The sequence below is a fragment of the Ooceraea biroi genome, chromosome 4 (assembly GCF_003672135.1).
Source record: "Ooceraea biroi isolate clonal line C1 chromosome 4, Obir_v5.4, whole genome shotgun sequence".
In the NCBI taxonomy this organism is placed as follows: domain Eukaryota; kingdom Metazoa; phylum Arthropoda; class Insecta; order Hymenoptera; family Formicidae; genus Ooceraea; species Ooceraea biroi.
The window spans coordinates 17,755,760-17,779,965 of record NC_039509.1 but is presented as its reverse complement, the minus strand read 5'-3'; the positions used below and the strand labels follow the sequence as shown (position 1 = coordinate 17,779,965).

General features: G+C 45.8%; 1 protein-coding gene across 1 annotated transcript; it reads left to right on the top strand.

The window, feature by feature from the left end:
- The first annotated feature begins 6 nt into the window (after nt 1-6).
- Nucleotides 7-19,213, top strand: LOC105286043 (F-box/LRR-repeat protein 14). The gene has a single exon (XM_026968809.1). It carries the CDS (start codon nt 832-834, stop codon nt 2,389-2,391), a length of 1,560 nt encoding a protein of 519 aa, XP_026824610.1. The 5' UTR covers nt 7-831; the 3' UTR covers nt 2,392-19,213.
- Nucleotides 19,214-24,206: the final 4,993 nt, after the last annotated feature.

Genomic DNA, 24,206 nt, shown 5'->3' with positions numbered 1-24,206 from the left:
TCGCGTGTGTGTGTGTGTGTGTGTGTGTTGTATGATACAGGCACGACACACGGCGCCGCGTGTCGCTCGCCGTTGCCCATATCGCGACTATACTTTTCGATATATATATATATATCTCACGTTCCGCCGTTGATCGTGAGATAAATCCCGCTGTGCTGTGTCCCTCCCCCTCGACGTTCGCGACGCAAGCACGTCGTGCATCGTAGCGGTTACGTTGTGATCCGTGCCGTCGCATCGACGCGGTTGATATCCACGGCACGGCACGGCCGCCGCGTAGCGCAGCGATCGATAGCCGCGATCGATAGCAGGATTCTCGCGCGCGCGCGCGCGCGTGTGTGTAGAGTGGGTGCACGCATATAGGATACATATCGGATATACGTATGTGAGAACGTGCGGGCGCCCTCGCTCGCACGAAGGAAACGTTTATTATGCGACCGCCACACGAAGAAGTCGCTTTATAATCGCGATCGACGATAATCGGATTAACGGAACAGAGAGAAGACGAGAGATACAGAGTAGGAGAAGAAGAAGAAGCAGCAGCAGCAGTAACAGCGGCAGCAAGAGTTCAAGATAGAGGGAGATAATCACTGCGACGGACGAGGACACGACGGGCGCTCGACGGCCGCTCGCTCGTCGTCGGTCGCCGCGGCGGGCTCGCCGTGCTTAAGGTCTCGGCGCGCGCCAACGACAGCGGCGGCGGCGACGACGACGGCGACGGCAGCGGCGGCGACGGCGGCAGCAGCGGCGGCGGTGGTGGTGACGGTGGCAGAGGACGACGAACACGACGACGCAACGACCGCCGACGACGACGACGAGGACGGCGACGAAGATATGGACGAGAGTCAGCTGTTTATGACGGAACTCCCGGCGGCGCTGACGCCAAGCGGCGGCACGACGTTGCTGCATCGGCCGGGCCACTTTTACCACCTGCACCAACCGCACCTGGCGACGCCGACGCCGCAGAGCCAGGCGATCCTCCAGCATAACTCCGGCAGCACGGCACCGCACTACGGCACCAACGGCAACGGCGGCGGCGTTGGTGGTGGCGGCGGCACCGCGGGTGGCGGTGCGGCCGCGGCCGCTGCCACGGCTGCCGGTCTGCCGACCTACGCGATGATAGGCCAGGGCGGCATCTCGTCCCGTCACCAGCTGCACTCGCATCATCAGGCGCACCAACGCGGCAACGTGGCGGTGCACGGCCAGCTTATCGCCAGCACCCACGTGTCCTGTTTGTATCCGGAAATTCTCGCACTTATCTTCAGTTACCTAGATGTGCGCGACAAGGGACGAGCCGCGCAGGTGTGCACCGCGTGGCGCGACGCCGCTTACTACCGCTCGGTCTGGCGGGGAGTGGAGGCGCGATTGCACCTGAAGAAACAACCGCCAGCGTTGTTCGCGAGTCTGGTGAGACGCGGCGTCAAGAGGATACAGGTACTGTCACTGCGACGCGGTCTCGGCGACGTCTTGAAAGGGGTACCGAATCTTGAGGCACTCAACTTGTCCGGCTGTTACAATGTCACTGATACCGGTCTCATGAACGCCTTCTGCCAAGAGTACCCGGCTCTCACCGAGCTCAATCTTTCGCTCTGCAAACAGGTAACGGATACGTCGTTAGGCAGGATAGCGCAGAACCTGAAGAACCTCGAGCACCTGGAGCTAGGCGGCTGCTGCAACATTACTAATACTGGTCTACTGGTAATCGCGTGGGGCCTCCAGAAACTCAAACGGCTCGACCTGCGTAGCTGCTGGCACGTATCCGATCAAGGCATCGCACATCTGGCTGGCCTCAGCCACGAGGCCGAGGGTAACCTCGCCTTGGAGCATCTGAGTTTGCAAGATTGTCAGCGGTTGAGCGACGAAGCGCTCCGTCACGTATCGCTCGGCCTCACCACTCTCAAGTCCATCAATTTATCGTTTTGCGTGTGCATCACCGATTCCGGTGTTAAGCACCTCGCGCGGATGTCGAGCCTTCGTGAGCTGAACCTTCGGTCGTGCGACAACATCTCTGACATCGGTATGGCGTACCTGGCGGAAGGTGGCAGTCGCATCACATCGTTGGATGTGTCCTTCTGCGACAAGATCGGTGATCAGGCGCTCGTGCACATCTCCCAGGGGCTGTTCAACCTCAAGTCTCTGTCGCTGTCTGCCTGCCAGATCAGCGACGAGGGTATCTGCAAGATCGCCAAGACCCTGCATGACCTCGAAACCCTCAACATCGGCCAGTGCAGCCGGCTCACGGACCGCGGACTGCACACCATCGCTGAGAGCATGCGGAACCTCAAGTGCATCGACCTATACGGTTGTACCAAGATCAGCACAGGCGGTCTCGAGCGTATCATGAAGCTACCGCAGCTCAGCACGTTGAATCTTGGCTTGTGGCATGTGCGGTGATGGCTTTTTTCGCGGCAGAGCACTCCAGAATACCGAGACGAGCATCAACGTCATCATCATCGTCAACATTATCATTATCGTCACCGTCACCGTCATCGTCACCGTCACCGTCACCGTCATCGTCATCGTCATCGTCACTGTTACCAAGGTGGCGGCAGAGACGACGACTCCTCGCGGCGGCCCGGCGACAACGCCGTCTTCGCGCGCATGTTCCTGCCGCAGGCGGTAAGTACGTTGCCGCCGCTCGGGACACGAAGCCGCCCGAGCGCCTTCGACACCGGCGTCCTCGACGCCGTCGGCGAATAGCGTTAGCTCGATTCTCCGCCCGAGACAGCGGGGAATCCCCCTTTCTCGACAGGGATGGGAGGGCAGTAACCGCCCGCTCTCGCGGGACGCGGTCTTTTCAAGAATGTAACGTTTTCGTCCCCTCGAAGAGAGTAGGAGGGGGATTTCCTTCCCCAGGAAGCGACCGTCCCGGGCACGTATATATTTTCCATCGTACTCGATCGTCGTACTTGGTCGTCGACGATCGCTAGATTAATTTTCGACGATGGGTCCGACAAGTCGCCGCGGACGACTCGTCTCAGCTCTGCGGCTCGATCGACCCGCGGAAATTTAGGAAAAAAAAGGAAACAAATATCGCATCTCGGGCTTCTCCGTTCCGTTACTGTATATCCGCGAGGCTGCGATTATTGTACGATTGTCGGAACGGCAGGACGCGATACGTAGGCGATTGGTAGGACGAGGATCGAGAATAATATTATTTCCACAATTTTCCAAAAGGTAAAAACGACACGCGAAAAGAGCCCTTCTGCCGAGTGTTGCGATTACGAATGATGTCACAAGCGACACGTGAAGAACACGGATTTCCGTATATCCATGGTGACGAAATTCAAACTCGGCGAAATAATATCGATCTCGATCCTTAAATCAATTGTTCTTCTGGATGGGTCAGCATGCGTGAATTACGGGGACATTGATTGGTCACTCGATAGCGTCTGTGTATCCTGAATAAACCGCATTACATCAGACAGGTGTCGAAAGGACGTTGTTTTAATTTTACTGGATACATCGGTTGACTTGACGCAATAGGCTTGTGTTATGTCTCCTTTTCTTCGTACGAACGTTTTGGATAAACGCGCTCCTCTCGGTAACAATTAATTAGTAGTCGCTATTGTCTCCAATTAATACTCGCGCTGTACACGAAGCAACGATATTTCCATCCTTTTTTCTTTCCTCCATCCTTCATTAATCGTATTCACAATACTCCTGTTATCGCATTGATTGCAAATCTGCTGTAAATTAATGTAATTAAAAAAAAAACATTAATGTAATTGCTGTAATTGTTAAGATACACCAGTGTTTCTTTTCTACTTTGTATCTTTTCTACTTTGAGTTTTTATTATACAACTTGCAGCATTTTTAAAGAAATTAGATTCGAATTTTATGATACAGGTGTCGCATCGAAGATGAAGTCTGTTTTAAATTGTTCTCATTCTTCATCTTTCGTCTTAATGTCAATTAAGACAAAAAGTCGATACTGAATTTTTTCAGGAATTCCTCAGTCGATATCTTAATATTTCATGTTGTTAATATTTCACGTTTATTTTACATAATTAGACTTGGCGGTCGCTTTTTACTCGAGTTTTCGGTGACAACTCGTGCTGGGTATTTTACGAGATACCTAAGTGAAATAATACTAATTCGATCGCGTCTTCGAAGAGGCCTTGTTGAAGCACGAAACGATTGAGACTCCTTCGTACACGCTGCTGTTGTGAGACACATCGTGCGAGGAGTAAATTCTCGTTTCTCTTGACCACCTTGGACGGACCTCGCGACAATGAAGCGTAGGACGATGCATTCGATGAGTCTCGTATGCATCGCGAATGCAAACGCGGAGTTGTCCCAGCTGGATAACCGGCGACGAATATTTGGAAGGGGACGCCAATCTTCCAGTTCATCTTTCTCATTGCGTTTTTCAATTCCAATAATAATGATATAATGATCATTCAATCGATCTCTTTTGCACAGAGAACGCATAAAATGATCTTTCTCTCGACTCTGCTGTCAACACGCTTTCGCGATAATCATGTAACGTGTTCAATTAAATTAAACTTTCTGCCAGAAAAGAGGTCGCGAGACAAAGACAATATATCAGATCAGACGCGAAGCTATCGAGAATTGAAATATAGGAAAGATATTCCCGTGCATTTTACAATTGATTAAAAAAAGAATAACGGAATATCCCGAATTATATCTAGTGCGTGAGAGCGGTAAGAAAACCTGATGTGTACCGCCGCGCAAATTTCGGTTACTATTCAATTCAGTCAGGTCCAAAAACCTGCACACATGCATAAAGAACGCCCAAATTTATGATAGGACAAGGTACTCGGCTGATTAGCTCGGTAAAGGTTTAAAAATTCGTCCAAACGTTGCCGCGTGAGAATTACACGCTTTTTGCATTGAGGCGACCTTGGTGTCCGTTCCACGCTTCTTTTGCATATTTAATGCAATAATTGTAGTCTACCGGATGCGACAGAGATCGCGATCCGCGAGAGAGTCCGCTACGATGATAAATATAAAGAGCAAAACTCTTTGCCACCTTTTTAAATGTTTACGTCACTGCTGCACTTTTCGTTAATGGACGAGCTTTGTACATTAAGATGTACTAGAAAACTATGGTTACGTAATGCGTGTTACGCTATACCCTGTCATCGGTAAATAATATCCTAATGCTCGTAAAGATCGCTAAAAGCACTTTTAAACGCGCCTGGGATTAAGCAATATCACGTTTCGTTCCGCGTGAGCCGCGGGGCAGAAATTATACATATCTTTTGTTTTCGCAAAATAGAACGACCATTTTATATTGTTAGCAAGATTAAGTACCGCTCGTTAAGTTTGTTTTGTTCAGCCAAATACAATAACATTACTTTTGTTCGTTCGTTATTGATTTCGCAAATTCGTTATCAGTGAGGCGCGAGGGTTTATTTAGCGAGAAACTCATTCGATAATCGACGCACGTGGAATCGATCAAAAAACAATAAGATTGATAGAAATTCCGAGGAATACCTGACGCAACTAGAGTGACAAAAAACGCGGAAACGCGGAATCGGATTGTAATAATCAACGGCACGAAAGCCTCAGATTTTTGAATGCATGAAGTTGCATTCGTCATAAGCTACAAATAACTTTAGTTTTTTCTTAACATATAACAAAGAAATGCTCGTTTTTATATTCATACGTGATTAATATCTTCAGGGGCATTCGTAGAAGCTTCTTGACGTCGAGAGTTGCGGCTTCATGCTGAGATCATCGATACTGCAAATATTCTTGTTCTATCCACCGAATCGTCCGTGACGCCGATATTAATAATTTTTTCTCGTGATTTGCAATTCAGCATGATGATGTTGGATTGATTATCATTAGTTTTATGTCTTTATAACTCAAGCGACTCGAGGGGCATAAAAAAAATATGTTTCAATAATAAGCGCATGTCGCGGGGGGTTGATTCAATCTTCGAGCAGAAATGAAGAGGTAAACTAAAGATAAAGCAACGGTAACGAATCTGCGGTGCGACATTAATCCCGATAAAAAATTCGTTACACGCTGAATGCGACTTAACTAATCACGGGAAAATGAAACGTAGTTCGTTATACTTTGCTCGGGCAGCGGCGGCGGGGAATGACGGTAATGCCAAGATTGCACGTGATACTTCTCGGCTATTCAGGGACTATAATCATCTTTGCTCGTTCACTCAGCGCGTGAATTGTTCAGGGGCACCAGGACGCTGCACCGCCAAGATTAAATCCGAGTTAGCTAGGTGTCCTAATTAGATTTCAAATAAGTTGCGCGCCTTCCGTGCGCCACGGTGCAAGACGGGGAAAAATATCGCAAAATATTCCTTTGAGAGGGCGCATCCCTCGTTTAACAATGAGAAACGGCGTGCAGTTTCGCGCAGAGCAGCGCAGCCGCCGCGAACACGAGGATGATCGGCGGTATTAAATGATTAATTGCGAGAAATTTAATGGCGGGAATAAACAAAGAGAATCAACGGGACACGAAACAACCCCGTCGTCGCGAGAATCCGAATTTCACCCCCGTCGAGCGCGCCCCGACTGCGATTTCCGCGCTTATTTATTCGGGGCAACGCGAAAGTTACGTACTTCGGGGTCTTTGTAGTTTCGTACGTAGAGATCGTGGAGCATTCGTTCGAGGAGCGAGAGAACGAGGAGAGTAGGAGGAGGAGCAGCAGCAGGAGAAAGAGGAGGATCAAACCGTACGGCATGCGTGCACGACGCTCGCCCATCGTCTCTCTCTCCCTCCCTCACTCTCTCTCTCTCTCTTCCCCTCCGTCCCTCCCTCTCCCTCTCCTTCTCTTTCTTTCACTCAAGTTCCTTTCATGGAACCTGAACATTCCATCGAAGGAGCAGCACGAAACTTGCTGCTGCTACTCCTGCAGAAAAAAAAGAGAAAAAAATGGGTGCGCGCCGAAAGTTTCTTTCCCCCGTCCCCCTTTTTTTCGTGCCCCTCCGACGTCGACGTGCGTGCCTTGCTCTACGTAGGAGTCATCGTGCATCGACGTATCTCGCCGATAGACGATATCCTTGGCTCACGTTGCTCCTTTTGTCTCTCTTCCCCCCTTCCCCTCTCTCTTTTTCCCTCGCGCTCTCTATCTCTATCTTCTCGGTCGAAAGAAGCGATGCACAGGAGAGAAACGGTAAACGACGCTGGCTGCGTTTGCCGCGCTCAGCCGTGTAAGAGAGCGTGGAGAGTGTAGAAAATTCAGACCAGTTTTCGTTAGCGATCGTCTGTTAGTGCTGATCAGCGTGGAGCATTCGTAACGAGTCGCACACAGGCGTCTTCGACTCTTTTTCCAAGTCCCTGCGGGGAGGTTTTTGAGATTCACGTTTGTAAACATACAGGCGGCATCCGTGCTTTCGACGCCAGCAAGATCCGCCAATAAAAGCCCAGTCAGTCTCTTTTGGCCTAATGAGTGCAATATTTTTATTTTGTTTTTTTTTTAGATGAAACGCGTGCATTGCCCGTACTGTGGCGTGCGTTTATTATCCCGCATCGCGAAACAATTTTTGGAGAATGGAAAAGATAATTTCGGATTTAAGTTATAAAGTTAATTATACGAGTTAATGGTCGGTCCACTATTCCATGCAGACTCGACGGGCGGACACGCGCGCGTCGTACTATTTCTGTTTCCGTCAGTACACTCGGTATTTCATTTCGCTTGATAATGAGTCATCACGATAATTTGCTGATTCTCGATTATATAGAGACTCCGACAACGCCGTTCACCGTTGTTTGTTTCTACAATTCGTACGCGCGTAAAGAAAAGAAAAGTGTATCGCTCGAATGATGGAAGGAAATCGTTTACGAACGTCTGCGATGCGTGCGCGAATCGCGCGGTCCGCGGTTTCCCAAGAAAAGATGCTGCAACCTGGATTCACGCCGAGCGATTTTTCCGTCCCGATAAGCCCGAGCTCTCGCGACCTGCTTGGTGGCGGCGGCGATATTCCTGACATTTGTGAGAATTTTTGGGCGTGCCTGTACCGGAATGTACCAGGCGGCTGGTATTCAGAAGCAGTGGGACCGAAGGGCCGACAACGGCGGCGTGGTTCGTCTGCCCGCAAGCCCCGGGTCTTGAAAACCTGAATTTCAACCGCTCACCTAGACCCGATGGCCTCCGAAACCGCCGAAAACGCATCGCCGTACGTGGGATCGTAGTCGGGCCTTCGCGATGGTACGAACCTTGGAACAATAGCAATATTATATTTAAAAAAAGAAAAGAGAAGAGAAATACCTTTAATCGGCGATCGTTCTTAGTCGCGATTAGCTTGAAATATTATTTTGTATAATTATATTGTAATGTTGTATTGCTACGTATATTCCTGTCCTGTTGTTTAGCGTTTTTAATAATATGGATTGTAACGTATATTCCGTATTAAAAACCGGACGGACATATGTTACAACGCAATAAATATCCGAGAATTAACTACGAAGAATGCTGAACTGCTCCAAAGAAAAGAGTAATAATAGAGTAAGAATTGAAGCGCACGTCGAAATGTATATCTGCTACTAAAAAAAGGCGAGTTAAGAGTACGTGATGAACGGGATTTGCGTTTGTTTATCGAAGGATATTTCATTGTCCGCTGCAAATTCTGCTCGCTATCCGTATCCCGATAATGTTACCATCGGTATATCAGTCTACAGCCCGGCTCTATTATTGTATTGTCCGGTTAAGGGTTATCTTCCGAGATGAGTTTACTATCAACCAAGCAAGACTCGCTATGCTACGTCGGGTACGAACCGCGAAACAAATTGTGAATAAAAAGTAAAGACCGTCCAGTCTTCACCGCGCATTCGATATTCATGTTATTTTAAAAACCGTTGCAGCTTCTTCCCAAATTCAATCTGCGTTGTTTGCCGGTTAGAAGCAAACGAAATGTATGTGTGTGATTATCGAAATCGGTTTTCCCATTAACTTTCGTATTTTGGGAAATTTTGGATTAATGAAATTCGTAATTTTTCAACTGCAGCTCTCGGCAAGTTCTCTTTCTAATTAATTAATTCATTAAGAGACTCCGTAACATCTCATGCCAAGTACATCTTTTTGCAATGTGATTTGAACATGCACGCGTTATGGAATTAACTGGACAAACAGATCCACCGAAGACATTTTGAGAAAGCCGCATTAGGGGACTCGATTGTTGTAGAGACTTTGTTGATCCAGAGCTACCAATTTGCCAATCGCTCTCTTTTTCCTTCTTGTCTTTCTTGCTCTATCTTGCAGCAGACAGCTTGCTATCGTTGTATACGCGTTAAAGAAGGTATATTTCACTTGGAATCGGAAGACGAACTTTCTCCTCGAGATGTAGTCCCGTGTACATGTCACGTTCGCGTCACGCAACGTCTTCTCAGGCGCGGAATAGCGTCTAAGGATAACACAACAGCGAGACGTCCGAATCTTGATGTTTTACAACCACAAGGTACTCTTGCGGTTTCGATTCGGCCAGCCCACATTCGTCCGAACCTTTTTCTCTTCTCTGCGCAACTTTCCTTTCCTTCCCGTAATAACTCGTGCTTCGACAGGGGAAAATACGAAACTGAACGGTGGAAATTGTGATCAGCGTCTTCTCACGGAACACATTGTTCCTTGTGCCACCTCCGAGCTGGGACGTTGACTCGTTGTTAGTCAAATTTCCTAAAGACCTGTGAAACAATTGTCAATAGAGCGAATGACTCAAGATCAGCAAATCAGAAGTGATTTGTCCTCGCTTCAGTTTGAATTTAAATTTACTTGCCGTTACATCTCGTGATCGCGAGGGATCGATTAATCATGTCGAAAATTCTTCGTTCGTTAATCCTCCATTCGCTCCGCGCCTCGTCGTGTTTCGCACCGTTGTCCGCGCGCTCCGCTCGCAGTTGTAAAACGGTGGAAGCTTCGAAAGAAGCGGCAACGAAACAAACGAGCGGTCCATTACCGACCACGTATTCGACTGGCTTATGAACGAGCTTATGAACACAATTATTCTCGTCGCTTCTCGCCGTTTAATCCTTCGCGCCTCGTCGTCGTCGTCGTCGTCGTCATCATCATCATCGTAGAAGGAACTCACGCGCGTTTTACAACGGATCGCTATGCGTCCGTTTTAAAAAACGTGCCACATGACACACAAGGGTGGTGTATCCACTTGTGTACGCAGCAACGAAACGGAACGGGACGGGACGGGCGGGAGAGGGGAGAGGGGGGCGTGTAGATCCAGAGGGGAGCGGCGAATACGGGGGGGAGCAACACGCACGAACATTGCATACATTCCTAACGGCAGGTGGGGGAATTCAGATCGCGAGTGGTGCCGACGAAAACCGAGACCGGCCGAAGCTCGCCGGTGGAAGACAGAGGAAAAGAAAGAGAGGAGAGCAATGAAGAAAGAGAAAGAGAGAAGATGGAAAGAGAGAGAGAGAGAGAGAGATATATAAAACGTCTGTAGTCGTCGTGGTAGCAAGGGAATATCATAGGGGCTGGGAACAGGAGAGAGAAAGAGAGAGAAAGGGAGCAGACGAGGAGAGACAGAGAGAGAGAGAGAGAGAGCAGGAATCTTCGTATGAGTCTTCTCTTCTCTGGCTACCCTAGGTTAGGTGCTATTGTAATCGATTGGAGATGCGGGACTTCTCCTGACCCTCCTCTCTGTCTTTTTCTCTCTCCCTTCTCTCATCTCTCTCTCCTCTCTCTCACACACACCATCTTCGACCCCTTGCCTGCTATAGAGACTCGTTACTCATTGTCTGGCAACCCCTGTGCGCCGGGTACGAAGGCATGTGCACCGACTCACCATCACGTGCACATGACCCGTACGCACACACTGACACACACACACACACATACACAAACGGAGCATTGCGCGCATAGTATGGTTCGGTTCGTGGGGCTCGCCCCGTGTGGGGTTAGAAGCGAAACAACCTCCTGGACGTTTCCCTTCGTGGGACCGCCTGCACGAACCGTCATGAGGTGTCGCGCAAGGCATCCTCGTCCCTTCCGCTTGATAAAGGACGCCGTGCACTCCGCTTCCCGACGCGGATCTGTCTCTCCAAGTTGCGCGTCGCATTTGGTTGCATTCTCGAGATCAACGAAAATCACGCGAAAATTTGTCGCAAATGAACGCGACGCCTGCGACTCCAATTGCGATGAAACAGTACGTTTTCCATTGATAACATTATCTCGTGGCCTTCTATAAATTTAATAATTTTATCAGTTGCATGCTTGCATAATATGTATTTCTGATTTTAATAACATAAACTACTCTGTGTTATTATGTCATCGATATTATCGCCGATGTCTTTGTATTATATTTTACTTTTTTTTTTCATTTTTCAACTTTTAGATATTTGATTTTCTGTTGTTCGTTCTGTAATGAAAATAATGAAAATAAAATCATTATTGTATTTTCTACACATATATTAATGTGCATACAAGAATTGTGCTAGTTTACATGAGAGTAAATATCAATTGGTGCTTTTTACATTCGACTTGCTATGCAACTCGTAAACTCATGAATCGAGAGTCGATAGCGTAACGCTGTAACGTGGATGTCTCGTGCTCGTGTCTATCCGAAAGTCTCGACTAGACTGATTGTCTCTGTGCGCAGGATCTCCACAGAAACCCTTCTGTCAGTGGTGATTTTTCACGCAAGCGCATGATACGAGGTGCTCAACCTAAGGCGCCACAAGATGCGCACGTGGTCCCCGTAGAATGCAGAAAGCTGACATTTCAATCTCCAAAGTATCACACGTTGAATAATTGTAGAAATGAAATCAAAGACAAATGTCACAGCTGGTAATAATAATAGTGCTTGTATCAAGCATGTATGACAATCTTATATATTCGAATTATCTTTATTCTTCATTCTCAGTAAAAAATCAGAATTTTCATTAAGGATTAAAATCCCTAATTATCTAATGATCTCTCTTTCGACGGAGGCGTTCCTAGTCGCAATTTTCTTTCAAGGATAATTTGAGTTTGAGAAAAAGACAGCAATCTTTCAGGCTATTAGCGATAGAGGCTGGTTAGACGAATATACAGAATAATCGAATGCAATAATTATTTCTAAACCGGATATTAACGAACTGAATAAGGGTACAGTAAACAGACGCATTGTGGTACAAGAAACAGCAGCTGCGTGGGCTATTGTCGTATTCGGGTCTAATTCTCATAAATCTTTTCCAGGAAGCTACCAGATCTTTAAATGGAAGAGTTTCCCTTGACAGAAAAAGTTCTCACAATAATACTTGTCGATTCGTACAAACAAGGCGGCATCGTTCTGACTGGGAAGTAATTTTTCGAAATTTCGGGACTTTAAAAATCCCAGATTACAAAAACAAGCACTTATCTATTAGAAGAAAAAAGCGTGCAATTTATACGATGGATGTGTACGTGTATTTGGATCTCGCAAATTGCGATTCCAACGGTTCGATTATTTCGATCATTGTGAAAATTTGTTGATCGCATTACCATATGGTAGTGCAAAATAAACCCCCCAGCGCGCACGTTGCAAATGATTGTTACTTTCGAATAAAGAGTGAGCGCTGCTTCATAAAGCAATCACTCGATAATTAGTTATCCTTTCCCGAAATTCCAAATAAATCAAATCCCAAATAATCAAACTCGCCTGGATTATGATACAGACCAAAGGAAAGGTATTTCGTTATAAAATAAATAAAATCCTTTCCAAGAATTATATTAATTAATCTACGTATCGAAGACGCGATTTTACTTTCGATATACTGTCTGGTGATTATCTCCTAAGGAGCGCAGTGCAGGATACACGTGACGTAAAAACCGCAAGCATATAGTGTACATATAATATATTTGACATAAAGCGTCGCACACAACTGAACGAACGTAACGATGATCGTACACGAGCAGCGTGCGAGAGAAAAAAAAAGGAAGGAAACGCGGAGATCGCGGAGCAAATAGGGGACAAAGAGGAGAACCCGGAAGCGGAATACTCTAGCGGCTTGAGCTAGAGATTAAGATTTTCGTTGTTCGTTGTTATAAGCTTTTATATTAAAAGAGGAAGAAGGGAAGGACGAATTTTCGGACGGGAGTGTTACTTTAGCGCGCCGAATTCACCATACGATTGCGTGTCTCGAGAGACGTGAGAGAACGAGAGAGATGTGTATCACTGTGTGCGTATGTGTGTGCGTATGCGTGTGCACGTATGTGTGATATACCTGCGGGCTAATTAATTACAGCTGCGTAGATTATCGATCGAAGCGTAGCGCAGCCACGTATGCCTGATATCCACGTACGTGCACGCCGATCCGGTCGGTTTTCGTTGATGCGGTTACGTTTGTACGTTGAACAAGCTCTTTTCTGTTTTTTTTTTTTCATTCGTTGATTTTGCATCGATGTTGCTTTCGCCATCATCTGCGTCGGTGATCGAGAGCGGATCACTCCGACGATCGTGCAACGAAATCATTGTATCGTCATCAACGCGCGCACCAAACGTTGCGGAATTGACATGGGGAATTTTTCTTCCTCGCGAAATTTTTTAATGCATCTTCTCCTCGTCACGACAATCATTCAAAGCGATAACGTTTGGTACCTGGTAAAGAGGATCCGCTCCGTACCGGATAAATCGTTTCTTTTCAGGAACTAGCCACTTGATCGTGTCCACCTCATGTCAATTCTGACACATTTGATGTAGAATATATTCTCACATGTAAAATAGGGCATTTTTTTTTATTGATACAGACGAGTCGATCATTGCCGATTTTGTTGTACATCAGTAGCTGGCAGGGGTGGATCTTCGTAACTCTATTTGAACTTTTTCATACAATCATACAACTGGCTGAAAGAAATAATTCGCTTTAGCTAAACTGAAGTAATTCGCGAGATTAAAATGTCCAGGACACGAGATTGTAATTCGGTAATTATGATTGAGCTGATTTGTGTTAAATATTTGTAAAAAATAAATGAGAGAATATAATGTTAATTACTCGATTGCGATTTATTTGATATTGTCGTTTTACTATTATTATTGTAATTACTGTAATTATTATTATTATTATTACGTTGTGTATAGTTATTCCTCCTTTGTTATTCTTTGTTTGTTATCCTTTGTTTGTAAAAATTATTGAAGACATATAATCTTTGTGGAATCGATTTTTGAAAAAGTAATTGCGTGATTGTCTAGGAGCGTATTTAAGATGTCTCTTAATCAGGATTGTTTGTAAAGCGAGTCTTAAGATGTCTCAGAACGGAGATTTCTCTCCTCCCTCAGCTCCTTCGCATCACAAGAGGCATTAGTTTCTTTTGTTACTTTATTATTACGCCCCTATGAGTGTCACGTGATTAATTCTGTTTCTGGATCCGCCCCTGCTCAGCAGCAACAGCAGTAACCTCGATATAACATTAACGTGTCACGACACCCGCTGTTCGCGACTCGAATAGCGCGAACGAATTTCGCTGGCGAATAGTTTAACTGACAGGATGCCAAATGCCAAATGTTAGCTCTAAGTAGTCCTATAGCAAATTACTCGTTTTTACGATGAATCCTCTCGCGCGGACCTCTCGTACGGGCGTCGCCGGGCAATATCGAGGTTTTGCGTCCCATTTGTTGAGGACGGAGGAATAGGAGGGAAGGAGAGCCGCAATGACTTTGGCGGGTCTCTTTCGGAGGCTCGTCAAACTGAAAACAATTTGGGAAACATATTTTTGCGCTCGCCATAACGTTTCTTTGCGAAAGTGAAGTTAAAGTAACGTTAACTTTTTGCGTTATCGGGATCATTCGAGATCTCAATTGCTTTTTTTCTTTTAGAAATTATTCGATATAGATGTATTTTATCTGTTTTTAATTATTATTCTAAATTTATTTTATTCTAATACATTACAGAGATTAGTTGTACTCGGTTATAATATGTTGTAAAATAAGTACAATCGAATGTCATAATTAACATCGATAATATATGAGAAATTCATTCGGATATGCTTCGTCGCCGGACGCTCTTTCTTCGAATGAGCCGCTTTTAAAATGTTTTTTTTTTCTCTTGCGATGCACGTCAATAGTAAATCCTTAGAGATTCATAAACGAGATACAATATTACATGATGACGTATGCAACAGGTCACGTTTCGTTAAATTTTGTCTCGAGTTAAAAAAACGGTGAAAAATCGTTACGTCGAAACGTCATTCTTTCCACTATTGGCCGAGAATGTTATCATCGACCAATCAAAGCGCGACTCGTGTCATATGAAGAGCTTACGTTGCACGCGGCGATCACGAGGAGGAATCGTGGTGCATTTCGTTTTGCACGATTAGCGTGTGCAATGTCCAAATTTATTCTACGTATTCCTGACGCATTCCTTTTTACGCAGCTTGGCAGATTTTCACGATTTGGCGATGTACAAACTCATGCGGGCATCTCGCGTTCGCGAACCATGATCTCGATCATGATCGATCAATCCGTTTCCTGCTTATGTCTTAAAACCGTTGCACATGAAAGAATTTTAATCCCAATCATCAAAGTCGTAAGCAAGCTGATCAACCGTATCAAGCTTGGGTGCTTTCCAGCAGGGAAACACTGTGTCATACAATTAAACACAGTGTAGGGGTGCTTGCTGAACAATCTAATTTCGATAATAGTCTAGTTCGCGCTAATATAAATTTTTTTCTTAAATAAATCCATGAAAATATCTTTTCCAATAAAACACGGATGATGTGCGGCATCATCAGGTGATACATTTTGCGCTTCATTATTTATTCACTTAATATTTATTAGACAATTACACAGCATCTGTACCAGTTTCAGCGTGAGAACATCCACGGATAAGAAAGAGCATATTTATTAATCTTAAGGGCTGCAAGTATAAACATTTTAAAAGTTACTGGAAATGGTAATCCTGATTTACGAGATAATTATCTCGACTTTGCTTCTAAGCTGCGTCGAGTTGTATTGTGTCGTTGTAGGAAAGCACCTATATCGCACTGTGTTGCACCGTGTCACCTGTGTTGCTTGCTGGAAAGCACCCCATATTTACATTGAAGAATGTTTGCGTTGAGAGACTGATTAAGTCGATTTGCTCACGGTTGCGATTAACTTTTTCACGTGCAACGTAGTCTTTACTGCTTGGGTTTTTCGTGGCGTCAAGGCCTTTATCCTTGCCGTAGATAGCGTCCATGATGAAAACCTGGAAGCGTCATCGGGATTATCGAGGTGCGATAAACGCACATGAGGACGGACCGTCGAAGTAACGAGCGCTCCGCATTATGTCAGACGACTAGTGTTTCAAACACCCAGGGTAGATTTTCTCCGACGAGTATTGTATTGCAATGAAAATCTGTTACTCGATCGAGACACGAGCTCGCGTATTGTCGGCTCGTTTTTGGTCCCTTTTAATTAGCAAAGACAGGTGGCGTATCAGAAATGAACGTCATTAACTTCGCGTCTAAACAAGCCTGGCATCGATGAAAAAAAAAAAGAAAATGTTGCATGACTCGCCGAGAGATTGAAAATACCTGCGGGATATCTGTTTATAATATGCGGGAGGGAGGAAGGGGGCTGGGGGGAGGGGGAATGGGCGTTTGACACGTCGAGAAATGCCGAAAATTATTGACTCCGAGAGCACGGCGCTTTGAGGGTGTCGATTGAATTTATAAACATTTGAACGGACAGTTTTTAATCGAATTATTGAAGGGGCCGTTCTCTTTTTTGTACCGCATTCTTCTTTTCATTTAATTTCGGTGTTAAAGGCGATGTATCATGCTTTATCTTAATAAAGCTCGCTGTTGCGACGATCACTTTGGAAAAACACAAAGGAACGAAGCCGCACGGGTTTTTATCTGCGATAATCCAGGCACCGTGTATCGCGCGGGCAAATACAGATAAAACTGCGTCAGGATAAACACGCGGAATAAATATTTTCTCACGCAATCGTTCCAGGTACATTTAGATAACCCGTATGGACGTTTATAGAACGTTACAGATAGCGCGAAGCTTCCGAGCAACAATTTGCGAGTTCCGTGTATGAAAACTTCGGTCTCGCCATCTCTGGTGTTCCATCGCGGCGTAGAACTTCAAAGAGTTCACGACTCACCTGTCTTATGCTTTCGCGACTGCGTCCGGCACGAATGCGCAATAATAATTCCCAAATTAAAGGGAAAGAAAAAGACTCAATTACTATCGCGCGCGTATCGTTATCTCTCTCCTATGGCGAAAAATATTATCAATTTTCCAAATGACGAACGGCGGACACGAGTGCCCCTCATGAATTTGTATACTTCCATGACCGGCGAATCGACTTGGAAATCGATCAAGTGCGGAATTCGCGCGTTTATATGCCCACCGCGAGATTACTTCGTAGACAAATAATTACGATATTCCTCTCCCCTTTCCCCGTATTTTCATATGGAGAAATAACGGTCACGTTGAGTGCAATCGGTGATTACAGTCGGTCGACTTCGCCGGACCGAGAGATGCTTGAAAAATAGGATCGCCCGGATAATCGGGGGTATCGCTGTCTCTCTTTCACCTTCCTCTCCCCCGGTCTCCTCCCTTCGATTATTCCGTTTACCGATAAAATTGTAAGTAGCTTACACGCGACAGGCCGCATGGAAAATACCTCGAATGTTTGAATGCATTGTAAAGTAGCTTAACGTACGACAGGCTGCGATGAAAATACCTCGAACGTTTCGACTACTGCGCTACCAGCACCGTGTGGACGCGTACGCCTTACAGGCTCCACGTTAATTTCCTCTCGCCTCTTTTTTTTTCGCCTGCGACTGCTCGCGAGAGACGTGCATCGAGCGATATCCTTGATTTTTACTCCCGCCTATCTTTCGCCTCTTTATTGTCTCAATCAGCTTATTGACTTCCAACGAAGAAATCGCGGATGTTGATTCGCGCGGTATCTTTCTTATCAGCGTGGCGTCACGTCTAATCTCGTATTTCTATCGTACACGGGGCATGCATTCTTCTTACTCAGCGTGCAACAGCTCGCAGATATTGATAATGAAAAATGTGTTTCATCAAAATCATTTCCTCGCCTCCTTTTGTCTCTATTTAATGACGAACCGTTTCGTCCTTCGATACATCGGTATAACTCTTTTTCCGATTAATTGATGACTGAAGTAGGTAATTTCCATGAATTCATTCCTGCGTTTCGAAACGCGCGCAAGTGATCTCCAATATTTATTCGGGCAATAGACGTAAGATGCATTCGCCCAAATCCGTAGCGCTTAAAAGTCGAACTCGCATTGAGATTACGCCGTTTCCAATCTCTGTTCGCGAATCGACCGAGCCGCTGGTGATAAATCGCGCGAATTCGACGCCGGCGAGCGAGCGGCGAACGTTAGGGATGACGTACACGCGTCTTCCCGACCGAATCCCGAATCTTTTTTACGTTAAGAAATCCCTCGCGCTTTAATCGGTTCGATCCAAGCCACGGGGAACTCGCGTCGCGAACGGATTTCAACCCTCGTTCGCGCGCCGCATTTCCCTCTTCCTCCTCCAAGCCCCCTCGTATCCCGAGCGAATCGTATCGCGTGGTGCGACTCGGTGCGCGAAAGAGGAAACGCGATCGATACCGAGAGAGAGAGTGAGAGAGAGAAAGAGAGAGAGAAGGAAACGAGAAGAGCGATCGGGCGATTCGTACCCCGAACGAGATTCGCAACGACGCAACGTACCATTGCACGAGCGCAGCTTGAAAACTCTTAATCCGCGGTATCCTTTTGCCGAATAATTCCGCGGCGAGGAGGAAGTGGAGCGACCTCGAGGAGTCTCACGAACCCAGCTGTATAGTCGTGCGTACATAATAACGACCACGTTTTGCGAACGAACGAACGAACGATTGATTGATGGACGTTCATCGAATTTGCGGATTTTTGCGACGACACTGCGTGGCGATTCCGGATCCGAGAAATTTGTCCGGAGACTCGAGAGTCTCTCGTCGTCAGAGAGTCCCAGAGATTGTCGGAGAACCAACGTGGAGCGGATATCTCGGGTTGAGGCGATGTTAAGGCGAACGTCGAGTAGTTTACTACACCGCGCGTATATATAAATAAATATATAGATATATATATATGTATAGACAATATATATATATATGTATGTGCATATGCGAATGCGAGAGAACACGAGCGGAATTCGGCCTGCTGATCACTCCGTCCCGCGACAGACACACTGTAATTATATGCATTGTAAATACTCAATTGACGAAGTACGTTAGGCAAAAACAACACGAGCGTATCGCGTAATTGTAAATATTAAACATGGAAAAGATATTTGTTAAATATAGAATATGTTACGTTTTGCAAGAAGCCACGGTGTTTCGTTGATTCCCTACCACCACGTTGCACGTCCGTCACGTCCCCGTCATAAAAAGTGCCTAAAAGGCACTCCGCCAAGGAACTTTCCCTGAATTTCCCTTGAATCTCTAACGATGATAGCTTTATTATCATAAAGTTTCACGCGAGGTAACCGAGAGAATTACCATTAGTGTTCGTTTATTTATGGATGTTTTAATTAATCTGACGAGCAGAAATGAAGAATCGATGAACATCTCTCGAATTACAGGCGATTACGAGTACCAGTGTTTGTTATTTTCAGTCTCAAATTTGCAAAAGAGTTATTAGAACAGAAAAATTCGATGAAATATTTCCCGAGATGACACTAAATATAGAAATCGATGTATCCGAGGAAATGTACTTTGGCAGTTTTCGCACACCCTGTACAACAAAGTGCGCGAGTGATTTATTATAATATTTCTCTTATCCTTATCCTCGATAAGAATTGAAGGAAGGAAGAAAAGAGATCAAGATGCACGCAAGGTAAGTGCGAATTATGTTCCATCAACGCCTCTTTCGCACCGATGTGCTCGTAAATCATGAATTACTGCGTAATATCATTTACTGAACTATTACTGGGATGACGCTATCATTGAACCTAAGTAAAACGCGGATAATAATCGACAATATCGAAAAAAGATACTCAAATTTACAGGGAATAATTCATCCATCGTTTGCGCTTAACAGCGAGGCATATAAATATGCGCGCGCGCGCAACGCACATCATACATACACACATGCAGGTACGAATAGTAATTCACGTTGATTAACTCGAGCAACGCATAGACGGCGGTCGGTCGCGGTGCGTGATTAAGTCAAGCACTTATTATTACTTAATCAATCGGCGAATTAAACGGTTTTATCGCACGCGCGCGCAGTCCCATTGTAGTAAAAAGCGCGCGCGTTAAGGCGGCCCGTCCGTGCTCCGTAACGCGCGACAATTAGCGCGACGCATCTCGCGTGTAATTAGCGGCAACGCGTGCGCGTCGTCGCGAGCGAGCGCGAGGAGCACCGCGACGCGTGCAGCAGGACTTAGTACAATTAATGTGTAATATTTTAAGGCTGATACGCGGCATAATTCTTGGCGATCGAAATGCGTGTTTTACGATACGCCATTAACGTAATTACGGTTTCCTCGCACTCGCTCCCGTACGTCGGAAGTAGGTTGCCTCGTGTCTGCGCCTACCTACGTGTATAGTGCGCTCTTGCACTAAGATAGAGAGAGGGAGACTAACACAGCGAATAAAATGTATTTCATTCGAAATTAGCGCGGCCTGATTTTACCGCGTGCGAAATGCACACGACGCTACTACGCCCGCATACGTACGTACGTGCAGGCGGAAAATTAATTTGCGCTTTCATAACCGCGATCCATAATGGAAGCGCGGTTCGTATCGATACGCTCGGGTTTTAGTCGGGCCACCATTTATATAATTTAGAAGATATGCTCTCGCTGCCGAATTAGCTGGCCGGCCCTCACATTAGCAAGAGAAACCCGCGTTCACCCGCGAGGCGCATTTGCGAATGGAGGCAGATTAACCGGTGCTAAAAGACCTCACAAGAAATAAATTTATTGTTCCATAGGAATAAATCAATCGTCGCGCGTCAAGAATTTTTTCAATTCTAGATTATTTTTTTAAATTTGTTTTTCGAACGTATGAATCTTGGAAATAATAAAAATAACTGCCTGCGATATAACGGGATGAAAACTATTTCTGTACGATCCAATAACTGACCATTTAATGCGTCTTGTCCAATATATTTGGATATTTTTAGTGTTTATTGCAGCCAAAATACGCGTCGCTATTGAGAGCGTCATCTACCAGAAGCGTTCACATTCGTATTGCAATGCGTCAAAGAGCTTTTATGTGAATAATTTTATTTAAAAACACTGCTTCATGACTACTCCACATCTTGCTTTTTAAATTAAACAAAGTGATGTTCAAAAACGGGAAAATTAGGGACAATTTATAAAACACAAATGTGCAACTTCCTTTGGCACGTTTACTCCGCGGAAATGTTTATTCTTACACTTTTGTCACTAGACTTGCATCTTGCGTGACAAAGGAGGACGTTCTCTCCATTACTATCGCGATAAAGCCTTCAATTATCGGAATTGGATCGAGATGTAATGTAAATTCAAACGAAACGCACGTACGATCGCGGTATGCAACATGAGGGATCGCGATCGACGGCAGGATACACGACGCCGTGTTTCGGCTTTTCATTATCATGAGATATTAGTTCGCGTCATTTGTTGTGCGCCGTTGCCCTTTGCCATCGCCGCCGTTGCTGCTGCTGCTGTTGTAAATGGCGCTACTATGTTCGATCGATGGCGAAACAAACATTATAAAATGACATGCGGTGCGAGAGCGATATTCGCGCGGCGCTGCGCGCCGGTGGGCCACGCGAATGCGGATGACATATTCGCATAGAAATGCATCCCGCATTAATTTATTCGATGCGCCGCCATACACGTGTCGCTAAACGAATATTCATTACGATTCCCGCCCCGATATCATTATAGGAAAAAAAAATACCGCGCGCCCATATTGACAAATCACGTGCGCACGACGTCGCGAGATTATTTGCGTCTCGCGCCTTCTCGGCCGATTTACGCGGAAATTTTGCACGGGAAAAGGGTATTCACGAGCTGCGAGGCACGAAATAAATAACATAGCAAGGGGAATAACAACAGATATGATATTATATTTTTCGGGTTAAAAACATTGCAGATTCTTTCGCTCGCGTTCCCTTTACAGAAATTCTTGATAATGTTTTCTCTTCTTGATAGTGAATCGGCATTAAGCAAAATGGTAATGTCCAATGAATTGCGACAAATTTTAAATTTTAAATCTGCGTTCTTTCGTCGCAAGTCCATTCCTTCCCCCAAAATCGAAAGGTGAGAATCTTCGCGGATGTTTTTATTAATTGCTTCAAATTCTTTCGGTCGAATGTGAGTGATTGTTACCAAAATAATAAATGTCAAAAATAAAGAAATAGTATTCTCCGATAAAATTTTCATAAAGGAACAATGTTAAATTGTTCGAATAGACCCATCGGTTGAAAGATCTCAAAAGAAAGGGTCGCCATTTCTGCAGCAGCCTATAAAAAAAAATGCCGTAAATGTATCCAGGACCTTTGAATGTACAGTTATATTAGATACTTGAGGAACGCGCGGTCCTAAAAAGGCTTAAAGAATTACAACGTGCTGCTCGCTGCCGAATGCGATCGCACAAAGGAAAGCAGGTACCTGCCCGGGGTCCGGTCTTTTCCGAAAACCCGAAACGAGGCCCCCGGCCTCGTAAGTCGAGCAGCCGAAAGGAAAAGGGGAGCCGCGTGCGATCGAGCCCCCCGCACCATGGCCAATGTGAAAAATCCCCGCGTGGTCGCTCCCCCGTCACGGGAATGCATACAACGCCGCTACCTGGCGGCCGGGGACAAATCCTCAGTGCCGCATGTGATTAAGTCCTTTTCACGGGGTCGCGGATCCAAAGGAAAGCGGAGAAGGACCTTACGGAGGAGACGAGAAAGGGGGAGGAAAGAAGGGCATCACGGACATCGGTCGCGCGGCATTGTGCGCGTCGTCGGCGACAAAGGACGAGGACGGGCGGGAGCGCCAGGGGAGAAGGAAGGTGAATGTGGTGGTGGATGGGGGCACAATTCCGGGCGAAGGAGGCACCCGGCGCGGACATTCATCACGGAGCGAGGTGCTCCGGGGCGGATAGGCAGACGGGCATCACCGCGGCTCCGAATATCTAGAGACACGGTAGTGTCTCGCGCCAAGTATGCGCGCAGCGAGACCGACCGTGTACTGTTACGCGAAGCGACGCTTAGATTATCAGATCTTACTAACCTCTGAAAAGATCATTTTCAGAGTAACCTCAATGGATAGCTTGGGGTCGAATTATATAAGAAAAGCTTTTTATTTTTTTCTTAAAAAACTACCTGAGCCGCGCGGCGTCGCCTCGCCGATGCGGCCCCCCCCCCCCCCCCCCCCCCCCCCGCCGTTTCGCCCTTGGAGATCGCCACCGTTTCCTAGAGCGGCCCGTTACGCCCGGCTATTTCGCGTGGACACGCGCATGCAGGTGGCGACCTGACCGCTTTTATAAATTGACGCGCGATCACTTGCAGTTGTTAGCCTCGGGTGATCGAGTTAGCGAGTGAAGTTAGCTCAAGAACGATAACGTGCTTCTTCTCGAGTGCGGATATCGATGGCCGTGAATGAACTTGCCGTGCACGCTGATGACGATAATTCATCCGGGGGTCCATTCTGTCGCGAGTTAATCGTACGGGGAGGGGATAGAAACGCAAGTTTTTATCGCGAAATAAGATTCCGCGAAGCGCGGATTTGCGATTGCCGCGTGCCGACGAAACGTGTCCAACGCGGTAAATAATAAATGGCGTTTTTAGATATGCACGTGTAGCTCCCGCGCGTTTTATTACCGGGAGAGGCGCGAGTCGTAAAACTGCACATAAAACAATCGATGAACTGATATTTTCGTTTGGTTGCGATACGCGCGACGGAACTGGAACGAAAAGGCACGCGAGAGTACATCAAATTGGTTCGTTTCGTTTTTGCGGGTGGCACACGCGCGCGAGCGCAATTTATTCGTCGCAAAATGCTCATTACTTGTTCGCACTGAAATCGAAATTACCTCCCCCGTCTACTACGCCGTTGTGAGGAAATAAACAGTATTTGCAGCGAATATAAATCACTTAAATAATTTATTTACAATTATTAGTAAAAAAATAAAATAATTTATTGTAATTGTATATACAGACGTGTGTAAACACATGTTTATTTATATTTAACTACAACTTAATAAAATTATTTTTATATATCCGGAAAGAAAAGAAAAGGGCATTCTTAAAAACGACTATAGTTCTAATTAAATGCTTTTCGCATATTGAAGACTTATATTTTAAAGCTAGAAAATAGTGATGTGAAATGAATGACGGTACT

Coding starts and splice junctions, on each gene's coding strand:
- LOC105286043 (XM_026968809.1), top strand. CDS start 832: ATGGACGAGAGTCAGCTGTTTATGACGGAACTCCCGGCGGCGCTGACG.